Source organism: Neltuma alba, unplaced genomic scaffold, assembly GCF_004799145.2.
Source record: "Neltuma alba isolate B1F8T4 unplaced genomic scaffold, ASM479914v2 tig00003207_pilon, whole genome shotgun sequence".
In the NCBI taxonomy this organism is placed as follows: domain Eukaryota; kingdom Viridiplantae; phylum Streptophyta; class Magnoliopsida; order Fabales; family Fabaceae; genus Neltuma; species Neltuma alba.
The window spans coordinates 86,907-104,553 of NW_021633189.1; the positions used below are offsets into that span (position 1 = coordinate 86,907).

Sequence of the window (17,647 nt, forward strand, 5' to 3'; positions counted from 1 at the left end):
TTTTTTTATTACATAAATTGAATATTTCTGCACATCCTGCAGGCATTTTTAGTTGAATTAATTATTAAAATTAAAAATGTTATTTCTATTTTTTTTTCTAGAATAAGGTATTCTTTGACCTCCGGTGAGTAAATATCGAAAATGATGTCAAAACAAATAATTACGTATAACAACAAGGCTATATATCTTAATAATTAAAATCATATAATTTGAGAAACTAAGGCCAGCAACATAGTGAAAAGTCTTATGATTTGATCAATGCGGGTTGAAAATTTTATTAAAAAACGTACGAAACAAGGCACGTTTAATAAAAGGAAAACGTATTTGAAATTTTCACAGGCCCACAAGTGAGGGCTATGTCCAGAAATCATCATGGCCACATGCCGACGATGGTGCGTCACCAAACCCATCTTTGGCTTTATCTTTGTGTGCGAGAAGGCTCTGCCATGATTAAAGCATAATCATGGTTTTTACTTAATTTCATTAACAACTATTGTAAACTCCCGTAGGATGCGTGGCTGATGTTAATGACTAAGTATATCGATTTATTTGGAATGTTTTGGATAACTAACAGTAAAATTTAAAAATTGATTGGTTTCATACGATGAAGCAGCGAGTACTAAGCAATTATACATGTACATATATTTTAAGATTTGTTTAAAAATTAAAACAAGTAGGAGATAACCAAGAGAGAGAGGTCAAAGATTGGGTATTAGAAATCATTTGAATAGTTACAACAACAATAAAACCTTATTTCATTAGGTAGAATTAGCTATATGAATCACACGACATCATAGTATACTGTTAATAACCTAATTTTTAAATATGTTGTTAATCAAGAGAGTTGTTCAATCATGTGAATACTTAATATGGAGAATATTACGCATTGCAATGATAGGAAGAAATCATCATGTGTATATTTATAACGTGTAAATAATTAGGAATTTTAGCAAAAATGCGAAAAACGTGCGTGTTCGAATCGCACAATATAACCCGAGAGCGCTTCTAGCGTTCACCAACTCATTTTCAGTCTAGAATCTGCATTGCTCCCCGTCTCTGTGGTGATAATCCTCAGTCGTCCTGTAGAGAGGGTCTGTTTGATTCTCTGCCATTTCTCTCCTCACCGCCATTCTTCTCAGATACAATCCATATGGCTGCTGCTCCTACTCCTGCCATACCGTCTCACATGAAAGCCTGGGTCTATTCTGAATATGGTAAATCTTCTGATGTTCTCCGCCTTGACCCTAATTTTCCTTTACCCCACCTCAAGGACGACCAGGTTCTCCTCAAAGTCGCCGCCGCTTCCCTTAATCCCGTTGATTACAAGAGAATGGCTGGCTTTTTCAAGGACACTGACTCTCCTTTACCCGTAAGCCTTTCTTAGCTTTCCCCTCTTTCTTATTTGTGTTTTCATCAAACTCTCACTTCTTAAGTGATTTTCTGACTGGCCGTTCTCACTTCTACGATTTTGTTAATCAGCTTGATCGTCATTTGTTAACAATTTATTTATTTATTTATTTTTATTACTCTCGTTGTGTTGATTTCCTAGCAGATAGATGGGAAGTTTAATTTGGGGGTGGGCAAGAACCTGAAAACAATGCGTTGATATGTTTGTTTACTTTTCTAAATTGATTTCACCTTTTTTTCGTTGCTGTGGGTGTGGTGGATGTGTGCAGTGTGTTCCTGGATATGATGTTGCTGGAGTGGTGGTAAAAGTTGGGAGTGAAGTGAAGAAATTTAAGGCTGGGGATGAAGTATATGGTGACATTAATGAGAAAGCTTTGGATCACCCAAAGGTGGTTGGATCTCTGGCCGAGTATACCGCTGTAGAAGAGAAAGTGTTGGCCCACAAACCTCCAAATCTGAGCTTTCCTGAGGCTGCTGCCTTTCCTTTAGCCATGGAGACTGCTTATGAGGGGCTCGAGCGTGCTGGCTTTTCTGCCGGAAAATCCATCCTTGTTCTGGGAGGTGCTGGCGGAGTTGGAACCTTTGTTATCCAGGTACCATTTTTGTTGATACGCCGACATGTTAAACAAGATGGTGCAGTGCTGAATAATTGAAATATTTTATTTATCTGTTACTTCGATGTAATGTTGTAAGTACGATGATTACTGATTGAGAACTAAATGTTCATAATATTTTTTGTTTGATACAGCTCGCCAAGCATGTTTATGGTGCGTCGAAAATAGCAGCGACTTCTAGCACTGGAAAATTGGAGTTGTTGAGGAACTTGGGTGCTGATTTGCGTATTGACTACACAAAGGACAAATATGAGGATCTACCAGAAAAGTTTGATGTGGTTTATGATACAGTAGGTAAGATTTTGAGCCTATTTATACAAATAGTAAAATTCTTTATAGACGAGGAATTAGACATTTTTCTTAATATCACGAGCAGGAGAGACTGAACGGGCATTGAAGGCTATTAAGGAAGGAGGCAAAGTGGTAACAATAGTACCTCCCGGAAATCCACCGGCAATCATATTTATACTGACTTCAGATGGGTCTAATTTAGAAAAGTTAAGACCTCACGTTGAGAATGGCAAGGTGAAGTCCATACTGGATCCTAAGAGTCCGTTTCCATTTTCCCAGACAAAGGAAGCATTTGCCTACCTAGAAACCAATAGAGCCACAGGAAAGGTAGTGGTCTACCCTATCCCCTGAACTCCGGTCCATCACTCCCCAGATTGTGGAATATGTTGCCCTTTTGTTCGAGGGAGACGATGCAATTCGGTAATAAATATGCTCATGATGTAGTTGCTGTGGATTTTACTCAGCATCTCTATATGTACATCATGGCTGAAACATTGTATCTGTATAAGCGGTTTTATCTTGGTATGATACTGTTACGTTAGGTTAATGCCATCCGTCAACTGCCTTTATATGATTGCTCGGTGAATGTGACATCTTCAATGGAATAACTGAATTTGACAAAGTTATGCGATTTTGTCACTGTGCTGGGGTGTGATTTGCCGAGTCAAGATCTGAGAAGAAGAGGTCTTGGGGCTTCGTGATTCACTTTTCAGCTGTATACATGTTTAGATACTCACCATGCATGGGTCGCTAAACTCGAAGCAGAATGATTGTTGGTCGTAATATATATGTGTGTAAGAAAGAACGGGTCCAAGTCCTCTTTATTTAAATAATACTTCTCCGATTCTAAATATAAAACTGTTATACACTTACATAAAGATATTATATTTAGAATCGGAAGATCTTGAGCGAATGTAGCATGACATTGATGCTTCATGAAGGGGGAAAAAAAACTTCCGCGTCCCATTACGATAAAATATAAGACAGGGGAAGGCAGTGTTGAATTTGGCCCTGTATCTCACTCTGTTTTGTCGATTCAAATGGAAAAAAAATGGAAACCGCGTGCCGTGCTCGGCGAATCTCTGAGCACTAGGCACGCTCATCCCCTAAACACTGTCGTTTTGGGATGAGATGCCCACCCCCTCCTCTCTCTTCTTTTGTTTTTTGTTTTCTAGATAATTTTTTTAATTTATTTGAGTTAACTTTTACTTAGCATTCTAAATATCGTTGCATTACCATTCAGTATTTTACTTAACTTGTACTTAGCATTCTAAATATCGTTGCAGTACCATTCAGTATTTTACATTAGCTAAATTTTAATGCATTAAGTATTCCGAAATACTTTTTTTAGTAACACTTAATATCTTAAATCAATTATTTTTTAATTGAATTTATCATATTGAAATATTTTTCAGTAACACCCGATATCCTAAATTAACTTACTTCTTGTATATTAGATGATTTTTAATCAATATCTTAAATTAATTATTTTTAAGTGAATTTATCATCTTGAAATATTTTTTAATAACACCGGATATCCTATATTAATTAACTTATTGTATATTAGAGAATTTTTAATTAGTCAGTATTATTAGAAAGATACTTTAGGGTGTTGAATACGTTAAAAATTAATTTATGATGTTGGGTATTATAGAAAAATGCTTTAGGATGCTGTATGCAGAAAAAATAATTAATTTGGGATAGTGGGTGTTACCTAGAAAATAGTTCATGACGCTAGATGTACTAAAAACTAATTAACTTGGGATACTAGGTCATACTATAAAAGTATTTCAGAGTGTTAGATACACTTAAAAAATAATTAATTTATAAAACTATATGATACTAAAAAAAATATTTTAGGATGCTGAATACTCTAAAAATTAATTAATTCAGATACTAAGTATTATTGAAAAATATTTTAAAATACTGAAGGCACTAAATATTAATTAATTAATTTGAAATACTGGATCTTACTGTAAAAATATTTTAAGATATTGGAGGTATTAAATATTGATTGATTTAAAAAACTGAATGCTGCTAAGAAATATTTTAAAAGACTATATACAACTTAACTTAAATAAAACAACAAATAAAAATTATTTTTAAAAAAAAAGAAAAAGAAAAGAAAGAGCGGGCTCCATTCCCCAAACGCGCCGTTTGGGGAATGCGCATGCGCTCTTCAGGAATTCGCTGAGCAGGGCATGCGGGGTTGCGGACTCATTCAAATGATATTCGACTCTCTCTCATTTCTCCTTCCATGGCCTTGTTTCCATGGCCATATAAGCTTGGGCGTACCCTGAATAAGTGAAATCAAGTGAGGTTCTCAAGTTTGATCCAAACTCTCCGATATCTCAACTTAACGACGATCGAGTTCTCATTAATAAGGTCCTCGCTGCCGCCCTTAATCCTTTTGGTTTGGTTCCATTTAGTAAGAAACATTCAAAATTAGGAATACATATTGGGATTGAGATTGAGATTGAGAAATTTATTAAGAAAATATTTAGTGTGAGATATTACTTGTTATATAGGATTAGCTACACTCATATATGTGGGATCAAAGTATATTATGAGGGGAAGTGGTATTTCCTAATCCTATCTCTATGGGTTTACCTAATCTCATATAACAAGTAATTACTGATGTTAAATACCATTTTAATAATTTTTTTCAATGATAATTCTAATTTCTGTCTCTTATTTTTAATGTTTCTTATCAAACAGGACTTCTTTGAGTGATGGAAAACATAGCGAATCTCAGGGTTGAAGGTTGAAAGCTCCTTTATGCAGATTTTTTCTTAAAAAAATCTGGAATTTTTGAAAATATTCTTTCTGGTGTATTTTTCAACAAAAAAAAATTGTACAGCTCATTGATTTCCATCATTCGAAAGGTTTTTTTTTTTTTTCCAGTCAGAACATCATTCATAAGGTTAGCTATAAGAATTCTTTTCTTCTCGCTATGGTCTCAAAGTGAGGGGGTAAGTAATACTACCTCCAGTCCTAATTATAAGACCCAGTTGATTAATTTGAGGAGATTAAGGAAGTAAGTTAAGTCAGTTATTTGTAACAAATAAGTGTTGTCATTCCTAAAATATCCTTGCTAATTAAGTGTGTTGGTTAGAACTATAATTATTAGAAGGACTATCTTGAGAAAAAATACATAAATATGAGAGACAAAATGGATTGGGGTCTTATAATTAGGACCAAACTAAAAGTCAAACGGGGTCTTATATTAAGGACCGGAGGTAGTAATAAATAATAACTCAGTAAAAAAAAGTAATAAATAACCAATGGTTTAAACCCTAAACCAAACGCCACCTGTCATGGTTACGTTAATAAGTATGGGTATTCTCGTATTAAAATATGGTTATTATGGGGCTTTCCCTTCTTTCTTTTTTTTTTTTTGCGGCACATTTGGTTATTTGAGCAATTATTTAAATGAGCTCCCTGGTTTCAGTTTTATAATGGTGTCAGTCTTTAGTCTTTACTCGGTCAAAACTCAATTTTACGACGGTTCGATCCGTTCAGATCTGAAAGCATCGATAATAATTAATTATTAATGATTATATAATTAATTGTTTCGCTTTTGACACCTCATATGCTCGGCTATAGTAAAGGCCCCCGGTTCTTTGTGGGAATATTTAAATGCTTTAACTTTAAACTACAATTGAATTAATACGTTCCTTTGGTGGATACATATCATCTCGGAGAAGGAAGGGGATCGACTTCTCGCATAAATCATGCTGCCTCTTATCCTAAATATAAGAACTAGTTAACTGATTTGAGTAAATTAAGAAAAATAATTAAATTAGTTATTTGTAATAAATAGGTATTATCTTTCCTAAAATATCCTTGCTAGTTAAGTTTATTGGCTAGAACTACTATTATTAGAAGGACTGTATAAAAAAAATAGATTAGAATCTTATATTTGTGATAAAAATAAAAATCAAATGATGTTTTATATTAACGACTGGAGGTAGTATTAAATGAAAGGTGAAAAGGAAAAAGGATTTATTAGAAAGTCGAACTGATTGAATCTACTTTCAGATTTTGTTGCATGTTAGTCCTTCCTCCTATCAATATTATGAGTTTGAAATAGTTAATTCACGAATAACAAACAATTAGTTAAAATTAGTTAAAAATAATAAATAGGTTGTAAATATATTTTTGTTTCTATATGTGTCTTTACAATAAATGAGAAAAAAAAAAAATGTGTGAAAAAATGTGATAACATAGATTATGGTAAAAGAGAGAGAATGAACAATTAAGGATAAAATTAGAAAAGGTACATTACATATTAAGACAAACATCAAATTAAAACTTATAAAATAGATCACACCTCCTTCGCAATTTGAAGCTTATAAATAGGAGCGGAGAGAGTAGTAATTAGGTTCTAACACGTGGTCTTTTCCGAGTTTTTTTTTGGTATTTGTGGAACAACAAGAAAGGCTAAAGGTTGGATCCAGCAGAACCGCAGAAGAGACTAGGGTTTGAATTGTTGTTCAGAGAAGTACCCACATATTTCAGTGTCTGAAAATGTCGACAACAAGATACGAGAGTTTATCTGCGCCTATTAAAAAAATAAAGGAAGCGGTCCGAGTTGAGTCAACAGACGATTGGCGTAACGACTGAGAGTACTACATTTGGCCGTGGAACCATGCTTCTGTGTTTTTACCGCAGATAATTTGATGCTCGCTTTCAACATTCCTATGCTGCGATCTCTGCACATTCCCTCCATATATTCTAATTCTGACTCTATCCTTTCATCTCTTCACTCATATTAAGGGGAGAATTTCTATCAACTGTGTAGTTTTTAATACGAATAATTAAAGAAATATGTTTTAAAAAATTAACTCAACATTTTCTCCAAAAACAAAATGTAAGGCTTTTCTTGCTTTTCCTGAAGTGCACCAACACGTGGAAGTATATATGCATGGGAATTCCGCTGGGATTGAGATAAGAGGAATCCTAAACTAAAGTGGCACAGGGAAAAGGAAACAGAACGGGGCAGTGGAGGCGACCGCGCAAGTTGCAGGTTGAAAATAAATGAATGAACAATGGAGGGTTTAATAACAATGAGGGGGGAAAGTGTTTGGGATTTGGGAATATGGAGATAAGGTACTTGAACTTGATAATGATGGGGGTACATTGGAACTTAGGAGGCTGTGATTGGAGGGGCAAGTGCAACTTTAATTTCTATGCCCAGACGTTGACTTGGGATTGGAACACGTACATGGAATGAGAATTTGTCAGAAAAGACCTTTTTGACCGTGGGGAGGCCCATATCGGATTCCTCATTTGGGCACTCTCCCAGCTCCAGCCTCCGATCCCAATATCCCCGCAGAATATCTTTCTTCATTTTAAAAAATATTAAAAATAATTTTTTCAATCCTTTCAAGTTCATAATACTCAGGTTAGTAGGTAAAGTAGAGCTGTTGCAGCGTCCAACGGTGCCCTGGCACCCCACCGGTGGACACCTGTTCATGGCTGTGGTCTTTTGAGCTTTAATGAAGGAACCTCGTCGACAGAGCAATGATCAAAATTAGATGCATGGAGGCTAAATTTGCATTTGGCTGGTTGGTTAGTTATTTTGTTTAGATCCTTTGTTTTTAGTTTTAAAGACTCTCTGGTTGTTGTTTTGTGATTAAAGAATTCATTTTTGACATCCAAATATTTTACGGGGAATTATATTATGTTCAAGGATCAGATCCACGAATTTTTTTTTTCAAATAACCACGAGAACTAAATATTCGTTGATTCACAGGTAAATTTATTGTGTCGTCTAAATGGTAAATAATGTTAAATTTCTTTTTAGTTATAAATTTAAATGGTAAATACTCATGGTTCCACTGTCAAACCGAGACTAGTAAATTTCAGAGCTTTCCCAGTAATTAATTTATGAACTTATTTTTTTAGAATAATTCATCCTTTTTATCACCTCTTAATCATATTCTTTTTTCAATAATAATTATTTATTTAAAATCATTTATGCACACAAGTGTATGCATAAATAACACTACATCTGATCCATGATATAATATCTAATTTGGAGTTAAATTTGTTGCTAAATATAATACCTCGATTCATTTTGTCTCTCAAATTGTAATGTTTTCTTCAAAGTATCTCTATTGATTGTAAGGGTTTCCACCAAGAGATAGTATCAATACACATTATTAGAGAGTGTTAGTTTGTAATTTAGAAAAGCTAACATACATTTATTACAAATATCTAGTTTAACTAACTTTTTTAATATCCTAAAATTAGTTACATAACTCTTATATCTATAACTGGAGATTTATACTATTTTCGGTCCTTAATATAAGAGCTAACTGACTAATTTAAGTAAATTAATGAAATTAGTTAAGTTCGTTATTTATAATAAATATATGTTATATTTTCTAAAATATCCTTGTTAATCAAGTATATTGGTTAAAACTACCATTATTACAAGGACCACTTTGAGAAAAAATAGATAAATATAAAAAACAAAATGAATTAAAATTTTATATTTAAGATCAAAATAAAATTTAAACAAACTTTTATATTAAGTACTAGAAGATAGTAGTTTATAGCAATTCGAATTCACTGCCGAGTGCTAACGTAAAATATTGGAAGGCATGACGGCCCGTGGTAATCAAACTTCCCAATAAGACATTTTCAAAAATCTTGATCACCAATTGTTTTAGGATACAATATCCTTGCGGTGAGAAATTTTATCGTCGTTAAATGTCTTAACGGTGAGAAATTTCTGTATTACTTTTTCAGACTTGCAATATTTTTACCTATCGATTGTTGTTCCCACTTCCCAGACAGTGAGATTCTCATGAAGATAATATTTCTCAATTTTTCCTACATCATAAGAATTTAAATTTTAGACTACACTATTCAAATCGCATTCCACAGTCCACGTTTAACACTATTATAAGCCTCATCTTTCCCTCATTAGTTCATGTTTGAAAAATTGACAATGCACCATGTGATGACTGAGGAGGAGCAAAATCTCAAGTCAAATTCATAATCAAAGTGGTCAGCTGAAAATACGACGAAATTAAACAAAGGGGTTTAAAAATTAAATCATGGGTCCTTTTGTTTTGGTTAACGAGTGTATGTATATCAGTGCTCATTAATTCGCACACTTACATCATCCAGATAAGATATTTTATATGCATGGAATCCAAGCACAATCAACGAGCAGTAAACATGAAGTGCCTCATTAAATAAATAATCAAATCATACTGCTATATATATATTGTTTATTGATTTGTCTTACATATTCCATGTAGCGTAGTTCATACTATGAAACCTAGTATCCCATATCCGTGCAGTGCAAGCTGCTCCATAAGTCCCATGATATCTGATGAAGATTACTAACTAAAACTTCTTAATGCCCAGTGGGATTGAGGGCTCTTCTTTGCTTGACTATTTTTTTTTCATTTTATTTTATTCCCTAGCTAATAGAAATAGAATGTATAATAATAGTTGAGAGCGATGATCATCTGATGTGCACGAGCATAATTGAGATCTTGTTTGGAAGCAGAACTAGACGGAGTCGAGGCACCAGCAGTAATAGTCAGACCTGGAGATTGCCAGCATTTGTTCTGGGGTCATTCTTTCCAGCTCTCTTTGCCTCCACGAAGCAAAGTTATTCTTATTTTGAGGATCTGAAGCCAAAGGGCGCTCCTCCTTTTTGTGTGGTTGGGATCTCATCCTCATGTACAGCCTCATCGTTGCCACGCAATCCTCATACGGATCCTGTATCCCTGTCTGAATGTCATACCTGCACATATTTAAACTCAAGCTAATTAGCTTCGTTCTCTTCACACACAAGGGGGAATCAAAAAGTTTTCTCTTTTATTAAAGATACTTGCCCCAGATATGCTTGTGTCAAATACTTGAGTGAGTTGCTCAGCTTGCTCGTCTTCATCAATGGAGGGTATTTTTCTGTGTCCCTGATGATGACACAGAACATTTGGTCAATATGAATTTAAAATTTTTCGGTATTATTTAACAATTACTAGAGCATATGTCCTCAAATAATTTTAGTATTTACTACCTGATCATTTCTGCTCGATATTCCACTTGCAAAGACTCCAGGTCATGATCTAACCCATGGCCTACTAGAATCCTGGCTCTCCCACATTTTGGTCGGACCTTCCACAAGGGTTCCCCGTTGCAGAGGAAGTCCTGAATCTTCCTCTGCACTTGCCTCGTCGTCATTGCATCCCTCAGGTATTCTGGTCGAATACCTGTTTTCTCATACCTGTCAAAAGTTTTAGCGGCCTAGTTTAGCGCATCCGCTGTAAGTATATATATGATTAGAGATTTCAACTGTGTGTCGAACCTGTAGTTTGTGACAGGAATTGGGGGCTTCACGTAAGAATGGAATATGATGTTTTCTTGTTCATCAATTATGCAGACTCTTGCACAGAGATCCAGTGAGCCATCACTGCCACCTCCGACCATTTTGCAAGCAAGTGCAACTACCTGTGGCCCTCTTCCAATAGTCAAATTATCACGAATACCCAGGTTTGAAAAGCGTCCAATTAGTCCCTACAAAGGGTGGAAGAATTTGCACAAACAGTCAGCACCGAGGAAGAACATATTGCAAATTCTGCAGTTATGCTAAGTGAGGGATTGGTACAGTGTTTGCAGAAAGTTGGCATCTTTCTTGGTGGATCCTTCGAGCGTAGGGGCTGTCAAGGACCTTTAAGCAAAACTTGCATCCTCGGTTGGCAAAAATATCTCTGCATTCCTGTTTTGGCAATGGACCTGGAATAGCGGAAATTTTTTGTCTCACAATCTAGATATTTTCTTGAATGATACACAGTTTGGCTAGAAAAATAGAGAATTGAAGAAGATTACCGATAAGGTGTTCCCTTAGAGACTCAAATGATCTGCAGTGTTTCCCGCAAATGCCGCAGGTGGGTTCGTGAACCGAATGATATGAGATCCTCATGTGCTCCACTAAGTGCTCCAACTTGTTGAACTGCCTAAAGCATGCCGCACACTTGTTCCTGTCCCAATTAATTCTCTGTTACTAGTGCCTAAATACTATAATTACTATTTATGATGATTTATCTGATATGTGCTAACTCTGTGTATGTGTATTGTGCGGCATGCAAGGGCATTTCCGCATTAGATCGAGTGAGAGAACGAACCTGTGAGTTTCCCCGTGGTCGATTCTGCTGTCCATGTTTGTTTGTTTGCTATGAAATCTATACTGCTCAGGAAAGGCGTAGATATCTTAAAGAGAGGACTTGAGGTTAAGGAAAGGAGGGGGAGTGGTATTTATAAGAAGTGGAAGATGGCAGAATCGCTCCAAGTTGCATGTACCAGCGATTCCTCTCTGGGTATTATACCGCATTATATTATGGATTTGTCCTTTTGTTCCTCTCTACCCGATTTTTATTATACCTTTTCCCTTCCCTTTTTACCTGATCGTTGGGCTTGTATCATTAGCAGCTGACTTTGAACATTCGTTACGATCCATATTCCATATGACAGGGTCCATTCTTTCAATTCGAATATCTTCTCTCGCTGCTTTCTCTGACTCTTGCCATCCCACGTGGCTTTAATATGCCTTTCATGGTTGCTGCTGAGTCTAAATTAAATTGTCTTGTTTGTGCATTTCCTTGTCTGTGTGATAGCTAGGGTTGAGCAAACTCCTGTTAATAATACAGAGAGTAACCCAAACGCATCGAGAATCATATGGTGATTTGATCTGTCTCGCACGTTCTCTTCTTCTGTTGTCCCACGCGAGAATTTGACCGAGAAAACCATACCCTGACACATGGGGATATATAGTGGCATTAGAAGTATATATGCCTTACTGAAGCAAGATGACAAAATCATGATCATTCATGCATGGGACTAGGCCTTTCTTCGTGTTATGGCCTTTGACTTGGAGGAACATTCAAGCATACGTAATGTTCTAACCACAAGGTTATTGTGATTCTGAGATTGTCCACCTTAGTGCTTGATGCTGAAATATGTTAACAAGGATTTGTCTATTCCTTTTACTCTCCTTTACTTGCATCAAACGTTGACTATAGTAACATCTGCAACTCCGTACTGGAATTCCAACAGCTTCGAATCAGAAGATAATCCTAAATGCGTCCAGGGATCGAAGGAAACAGACTGTAATGCAGAAGACACAGCAACGTACTCGGGGATTGAAATTAAAGTTGAAAGTATAGGTTCTTAAAGACGATGAAGAATAGGGAACCTTACGACGCAGGGGCTAAGATGCGTGGAAGTGGAGAGACAAGATCATAATTAAGATCTTTACTCCTTACTCATCGTATTCGTATTGTGGAGTAAGGGAGGCATCTATTTTTGTCTTCAAGCTTGCCGTAATTAAAGTGCTCCCCCCTCTCTCTATCAACGCATGCTTTAGGGTAGGGGGTTGACTCAGAGAAAATTTCAGCAGGACCTTCTTTTGACAATGGAGGTCCAGAATCCAGATAGATTCGTCATTTATCCAATGGGAACCACCTAGAGAGAAAGTTGGCATCGGGCGGAATATCTTTTCGTTATTACAACTTTGTAAGTTCTAGCTTCCTCTTCCAGTTGATGATTCCTTCGCCTTCTTCAATCCCCAGCCTATATTTCTAGTTGAGATAGATCAGGAGGTGAAATACGATAGACAACAAAGGATTACACGCACAGGATTAACGTTAATTTGTTTGAACATATTAATATTGTTAACTAGAGTAAATCTGGTGTGTTTGTAAAATATTTGAGATAAGCCATCGCCATACTTCTTTGTATCTTAAATGTTGTATCGATGATGATGTGATGAATAGAGTGAGGACCAGAGTTGAATTTTCTAGATGTCAAAAGACAAAAGACAAGAGAAGAGCAATATATTCTGAGGGAAGAAATTAAAGCAGGTGGTGAAGGGGGAGTTGCGTTTTGGGTGTGGACCTTGGTGATGGTCAAAAAGCAAATCCATTACTCAACCCATGTCCAAGTGCTTACGTTCTGTCTGCAACAAAGACATGATGAGCACAGTCCGGGACCATCCTCTTCCACCTCCCTATTAATACTCGTCCGGTCTTTAATATAGAACCTAATTTTTAAGTTATTTTTTTATTTTAAATATAATACTAATTTCTCACATTAATCCTAAACCCTTAACCATAATCAAGTAAATGAGGAAGAGAAGATATTAAGAAAAATGATTATGGTGTTTTAGAAAAAACATATCATATTTCTTATAATTAACTAATTTACTTAATTTCTTTAATCTAATCAAATTAGTTAAATAGGTCTTATATTAAGGATCGGAGGAGTAATATTCTCACCAATCACATCTCAAATTCCGATCCAAAAAAACACAGTGATGACATAGTCAAAAATGAGCTGGTCCGTCAACTTTGACCCTCTGATATATATATATATATATATATCTTGGCATGATCGATCAAAATCATCACTCTATATCAAACTCAACATCTAAAATCTCAACAATACGAACACAAGCCACATTATACTGGGGAAAATATAGAACCCCAAGGCCCAGTTAATCTGAGGTGAGTTCAATATCCATACATGCGCACATGCACAGAATCCAGGTCGTCGCTTCACTGGACTGCGAGCATCAAGTGTGTTCAATTATTTGTGTGAGAAAAAGGCCAAAAAGAAAATTCTTGACTCTTATTACAGAGCTCGTCTGTACCACCAAAACAAAGAGAAGATCCTGCTATCATATATATGTTTTTGAAGACCACACACAGTCATCATATATACAAAATAATGGTCAAACTTAAGTTGGCGTATATGTGTGAATAATGATGCCATAATTCTAAAACGCATCCATCCACATCGTTTTCAAAACCCCAAAATCTACTTGGCCCCCGAAACAGCCTTTAAATTCAAGAGATTGAACCCCAGTCTCTGACCAACGAACATACGCGTGTGCTTCAGCACTGTTGTTGTTAGTTATTATTGCTGCTTCTGGGATTAATATCGGGTATAGCTGGCTTATGATTAAAAAGTGTTTGGGTAGATACAAAACTATAGTTTTAAAATTATTTTTAAAATATACGAAATAAATATATAGAAAAATTTATCTCTATTTATAAGAAAATACTTTTCAAGAGTACTTTTAGAGTTAAGTAAACGCCCCTAAGTCGTACATGTTGATAGAGGAACACTTCATGTCATATAAGGATCTTAATTAAGCTTTTTCACATAAGCAGAGGTGATGCTTATCCACCACACATCCACAGGTTTTGAGGAATATGTTGACTTTGCGAGCGCAGAGAAAAAGATCAGAAGCAAAATCATAATGTCGCCTAATCATACATTGATTGCAAGTACCAGCTTTTTTTCTTTTTTTCGGGGAGAAAATTTAGGACAACTAAGTTACATGGATGCCGACATACAGAGTTGGTTCATTTTGCAATGATTCGGTTTATATCTCGCAAGGTGGTAACTTTAAATCTTACTCCCTCCGTCCGTTTCTTATTATAAGAGACAAATAACTACATTACGTTGATAAGAAAACAGTTAAAATTAGTTTAGGACAATTAATGTGTAAAGAGTATAATATTTTTTTCAACAATACCTCCATTAATAAGGAGAGAGAGTATGAGAGAGAACAATTAAATTAATAAAAAAAGAGAAGTGGGAGGAAGAGAGAGTATGAGTTGAAGACAAAATAAATAGGGGTAAAATAGAAAATCAATATAAAAATAGAGACAATTTTTAAGTGTTTCTTATATATGGGAACATGCCATAAACATCAAAAGATTTAGAGCTTTTTTTGTATTAAAAAAAAAAAAAAGAAGCACACGAAGTTTTGTGCCCCACATATAGTTTGGGAAAAAAAAAATCAATTTTCCATTTAGTTTTGATGCAGACACGTCTTCAGGGTGAGGAGCATGTTTTTGCAGTAATCTATGATTAATTCGAAGTCAAACTCTTCCGTCACCCTCGGTAAATTAAGAAAAATATCTGACGGCGTTTTTCTATATTAAATCAGCATAAATAGTACTCCTCCGGTCCTTAATATAAGACCTAATTGTTGAGTTAGTTTTAGTCTTAAATATAAGACCCATTTCTCATATTTATTAATTTTCTCTAAATTACCCCTATAAATACTCTCTTAACTATAATCAAGTAGAAGAAGATGATGAGTATTAAGAAAGATGATTATAGTGTTTTAGGAAAAATATGTCACATTTCTTATAATTAACCAAGTTATCTAACTTTCTTAATCTAATCAAATTAGTTAAATGGGTCTTATATTAAGGACCGGAAGAGTACTATTTTCAGTCCTTAATATAAGAGTTTATTTGACTTTTATTTTTGTCCTAAATATAATCCCTCAATTCACTTTGTCACTCATATTTATCCTCTCTTTTTTCAAGGCAATTCTTGCAATAATGGTAGTTCTAGTCAGTATATTTGGTTAGCAAGGATGTTTTAGAAAAGATAACACCTATTTATTACAAATAACTAACTTAATTATTTTTTTAATCTATTCAAATTAGTTAACTAGCTCTTATATTAAGAATCATAGGTAATATAAGTCATATGCCTCAGATTTTTTTAAGCATAATTTATATACTCCTCCGGTCCTTGATATAAGACCCATTTAACTAATTTGATTAGATTAAGAAAGTTAGGTAAGTTAGTTAATTATAAAAAATGTGACATGTTTTTCCTAAAACACCATACTCATCTTTCTTAATACCTTCTCTCTCTTCTACTTGATTATGGTTGATGGAGTATCTATAGGGGTAATTTAGAGAAAATTGATAAATATGAGAAATGGTTCTTATATTTAAGACTAAAACCAACTCAATAATTGGATCTTATATTAAGGATCGGAGGAATATTTTGTAAAATTTATTTTTTAGAAATTTTTTATCCTCCATTTAATGTCAACACTGGTTTACATTTTATCCACCTCTATTTAATTATTCCTTCCATCTAGTAAGGATCTTATTGAAAATAAATAATAAGCATACCTTTAAATTTGGAATAAGGCATATTTTCAAGAGAAAATAAAAATTTCAATTCGAATAGGTAAATGGAGAGGGAAAGAAGTATAAGGTGTTCAAGAATTGTCTGAGTTATTCGTTTTTTAAACTCAAAATGCCATTTGTCAGGGATGTCGAGTAGAGTATATATTAAATTATTGATGACTTTCATGGAATGAGGATATTTTTAAGGGGGAAAAAAGATTAAATCGAGAGCATTTTTTCACGATGCTAACTAATTTTTTTTAGGGAAAATGACAATAAAATACCACCTGAATTCCAAAAAGACAAATAAGGGACCTGAATAAGCAAAATGACATATAGGGGACTGGGTACCAATCTGGAATTCAGATTTTTGGCCAAAAGACCAAAATGCCCTGTCTGAAAGTGAGAGAAAGGAGAGAGGAAGACCGACGGTGATGAAATGCGGGAAGAAGGAAAGAAGAATGTTGGAAATGCTATTATCTTACTCCTTCGCATCACCATTCTGTAGAGATTGTTGATTTGGTGGGTTTTGGTTGTGGGAAAGAGGATTTGTAGTGAGAGAGGGAGTGAACCTGCGGGGAAGATGAAGTGGAAATCAGAAAACAAAGACAAGCAATTACGTTACGTAACTGCTGTCATATGTCTGCTGGTTTTTGGTAAATCCCACTACGTGAATGGTAAATCCCACTATGTGAATGGTAAATTTTACTATACATGTAGTTAATTATGAATTTTACAAAATACATATTGTGATTTACAACTTTTGTAGTGAAAGTGACTACTTTGTTAATGGGTTTTGCAACCTGTTTTCAGGAGATAAATAACTTGTTTGTAAAAACTAATAAAATTTCACGCTAAATTTGACAAAACGTATAGTGGGATTTACAACTTCCGTAGTAAAAATGACCACTTATTCAATGGGTTTTGTAACTTATTTTCAGGAGATGGGCAGCTTGTTTCTAAAAACTAATAAAATTTCATATTAAATTTGACAAAACACAAAGTGAGATTTACAACTTTCGTAGTGAAAATGATCACTTCTTCAATGGGTTTTGTAACATGTTTTCAAGGGATTGACAACTTGTTTCTAAAAACCAATAAAATTCTATGCTGAATTTTACAAAACATAGAGTAATATTTACAACTTTTGTAGTGAAAATTACCACTTCTTAAATGAATTTTGCAACTTCTTTTCAGGGGATGAGCAACTTGTTTCTAAAAATCAATAAAATTTCACGCTGAATTTGACAAAACACATAGTGAGATTTACAACTTTCATAATGAAAATGATCACTTCTTCAATGGGTTTTGCAACATGTTTTCAAGGGATTGGCAACTTGTTTATAAAAACCAATAAAATTATAT

At 34.7% G+C, this 17,647-nt stretch overlaps 2 protein-coding genes across 2 annotated transcripts; one reads left to right on the forward strand and one right to left on the reverse strand.

Moving 5' to 3' along the window:
• Positions 1-1,006: 1,006 nt before the first annotated feature.
• Positions 1,007-2,977, forward strand: LOC114740943 (2-methylene-furan-3-one reductase-like). Its single transcript, XM_028929199.1, has 4 exons — positions 1,007-1,369; positions 1,677-2,000; positions 2,156-2,315; positions 2,398-2,977. The coding sequence occupies exons 1-4, from the start codon at positions 1,151-1,153 to the stop codon at positions 2,661-2,663; spliced, it is 969 nt and encodes a 322-aa protein (XP_028785032.1). The 5' UTR covers positions 1,007-1,150; the 3' UTR covers positions 2,664-2,977.
• A 6,547-nt stretch (positions 2,978-9,524) lies between these two features.
• Positions 9,525-11,550, reverse strand: LOC114740956 (RNA exonuclease 4-like). The gene is made up of 7 exons (XM_028929214.1): positions 11,465-11,550; positions 11,169-11,320; positions 10,948-11,075; positions 10,648-10,856; positions 10,360-10,566; positions 10,175-10,255; positions 9,525-10,083 (listed from the first exon to the last, which is right to left on the reverse strand). Exons 1-7 carry the CDS (start codon positions 11,497-11,499, stop codon positions 9,846-9,848), a joined length of 1,050 nt encoding a protein of 349 aa, XP_028785047.1. The 5' UTR covers positions 11,500-11,550; the 3' UTR covers positions 9,525-9,845.
• Positions 11,551-17,647: the final 6,097 nt, after the last annotated feature.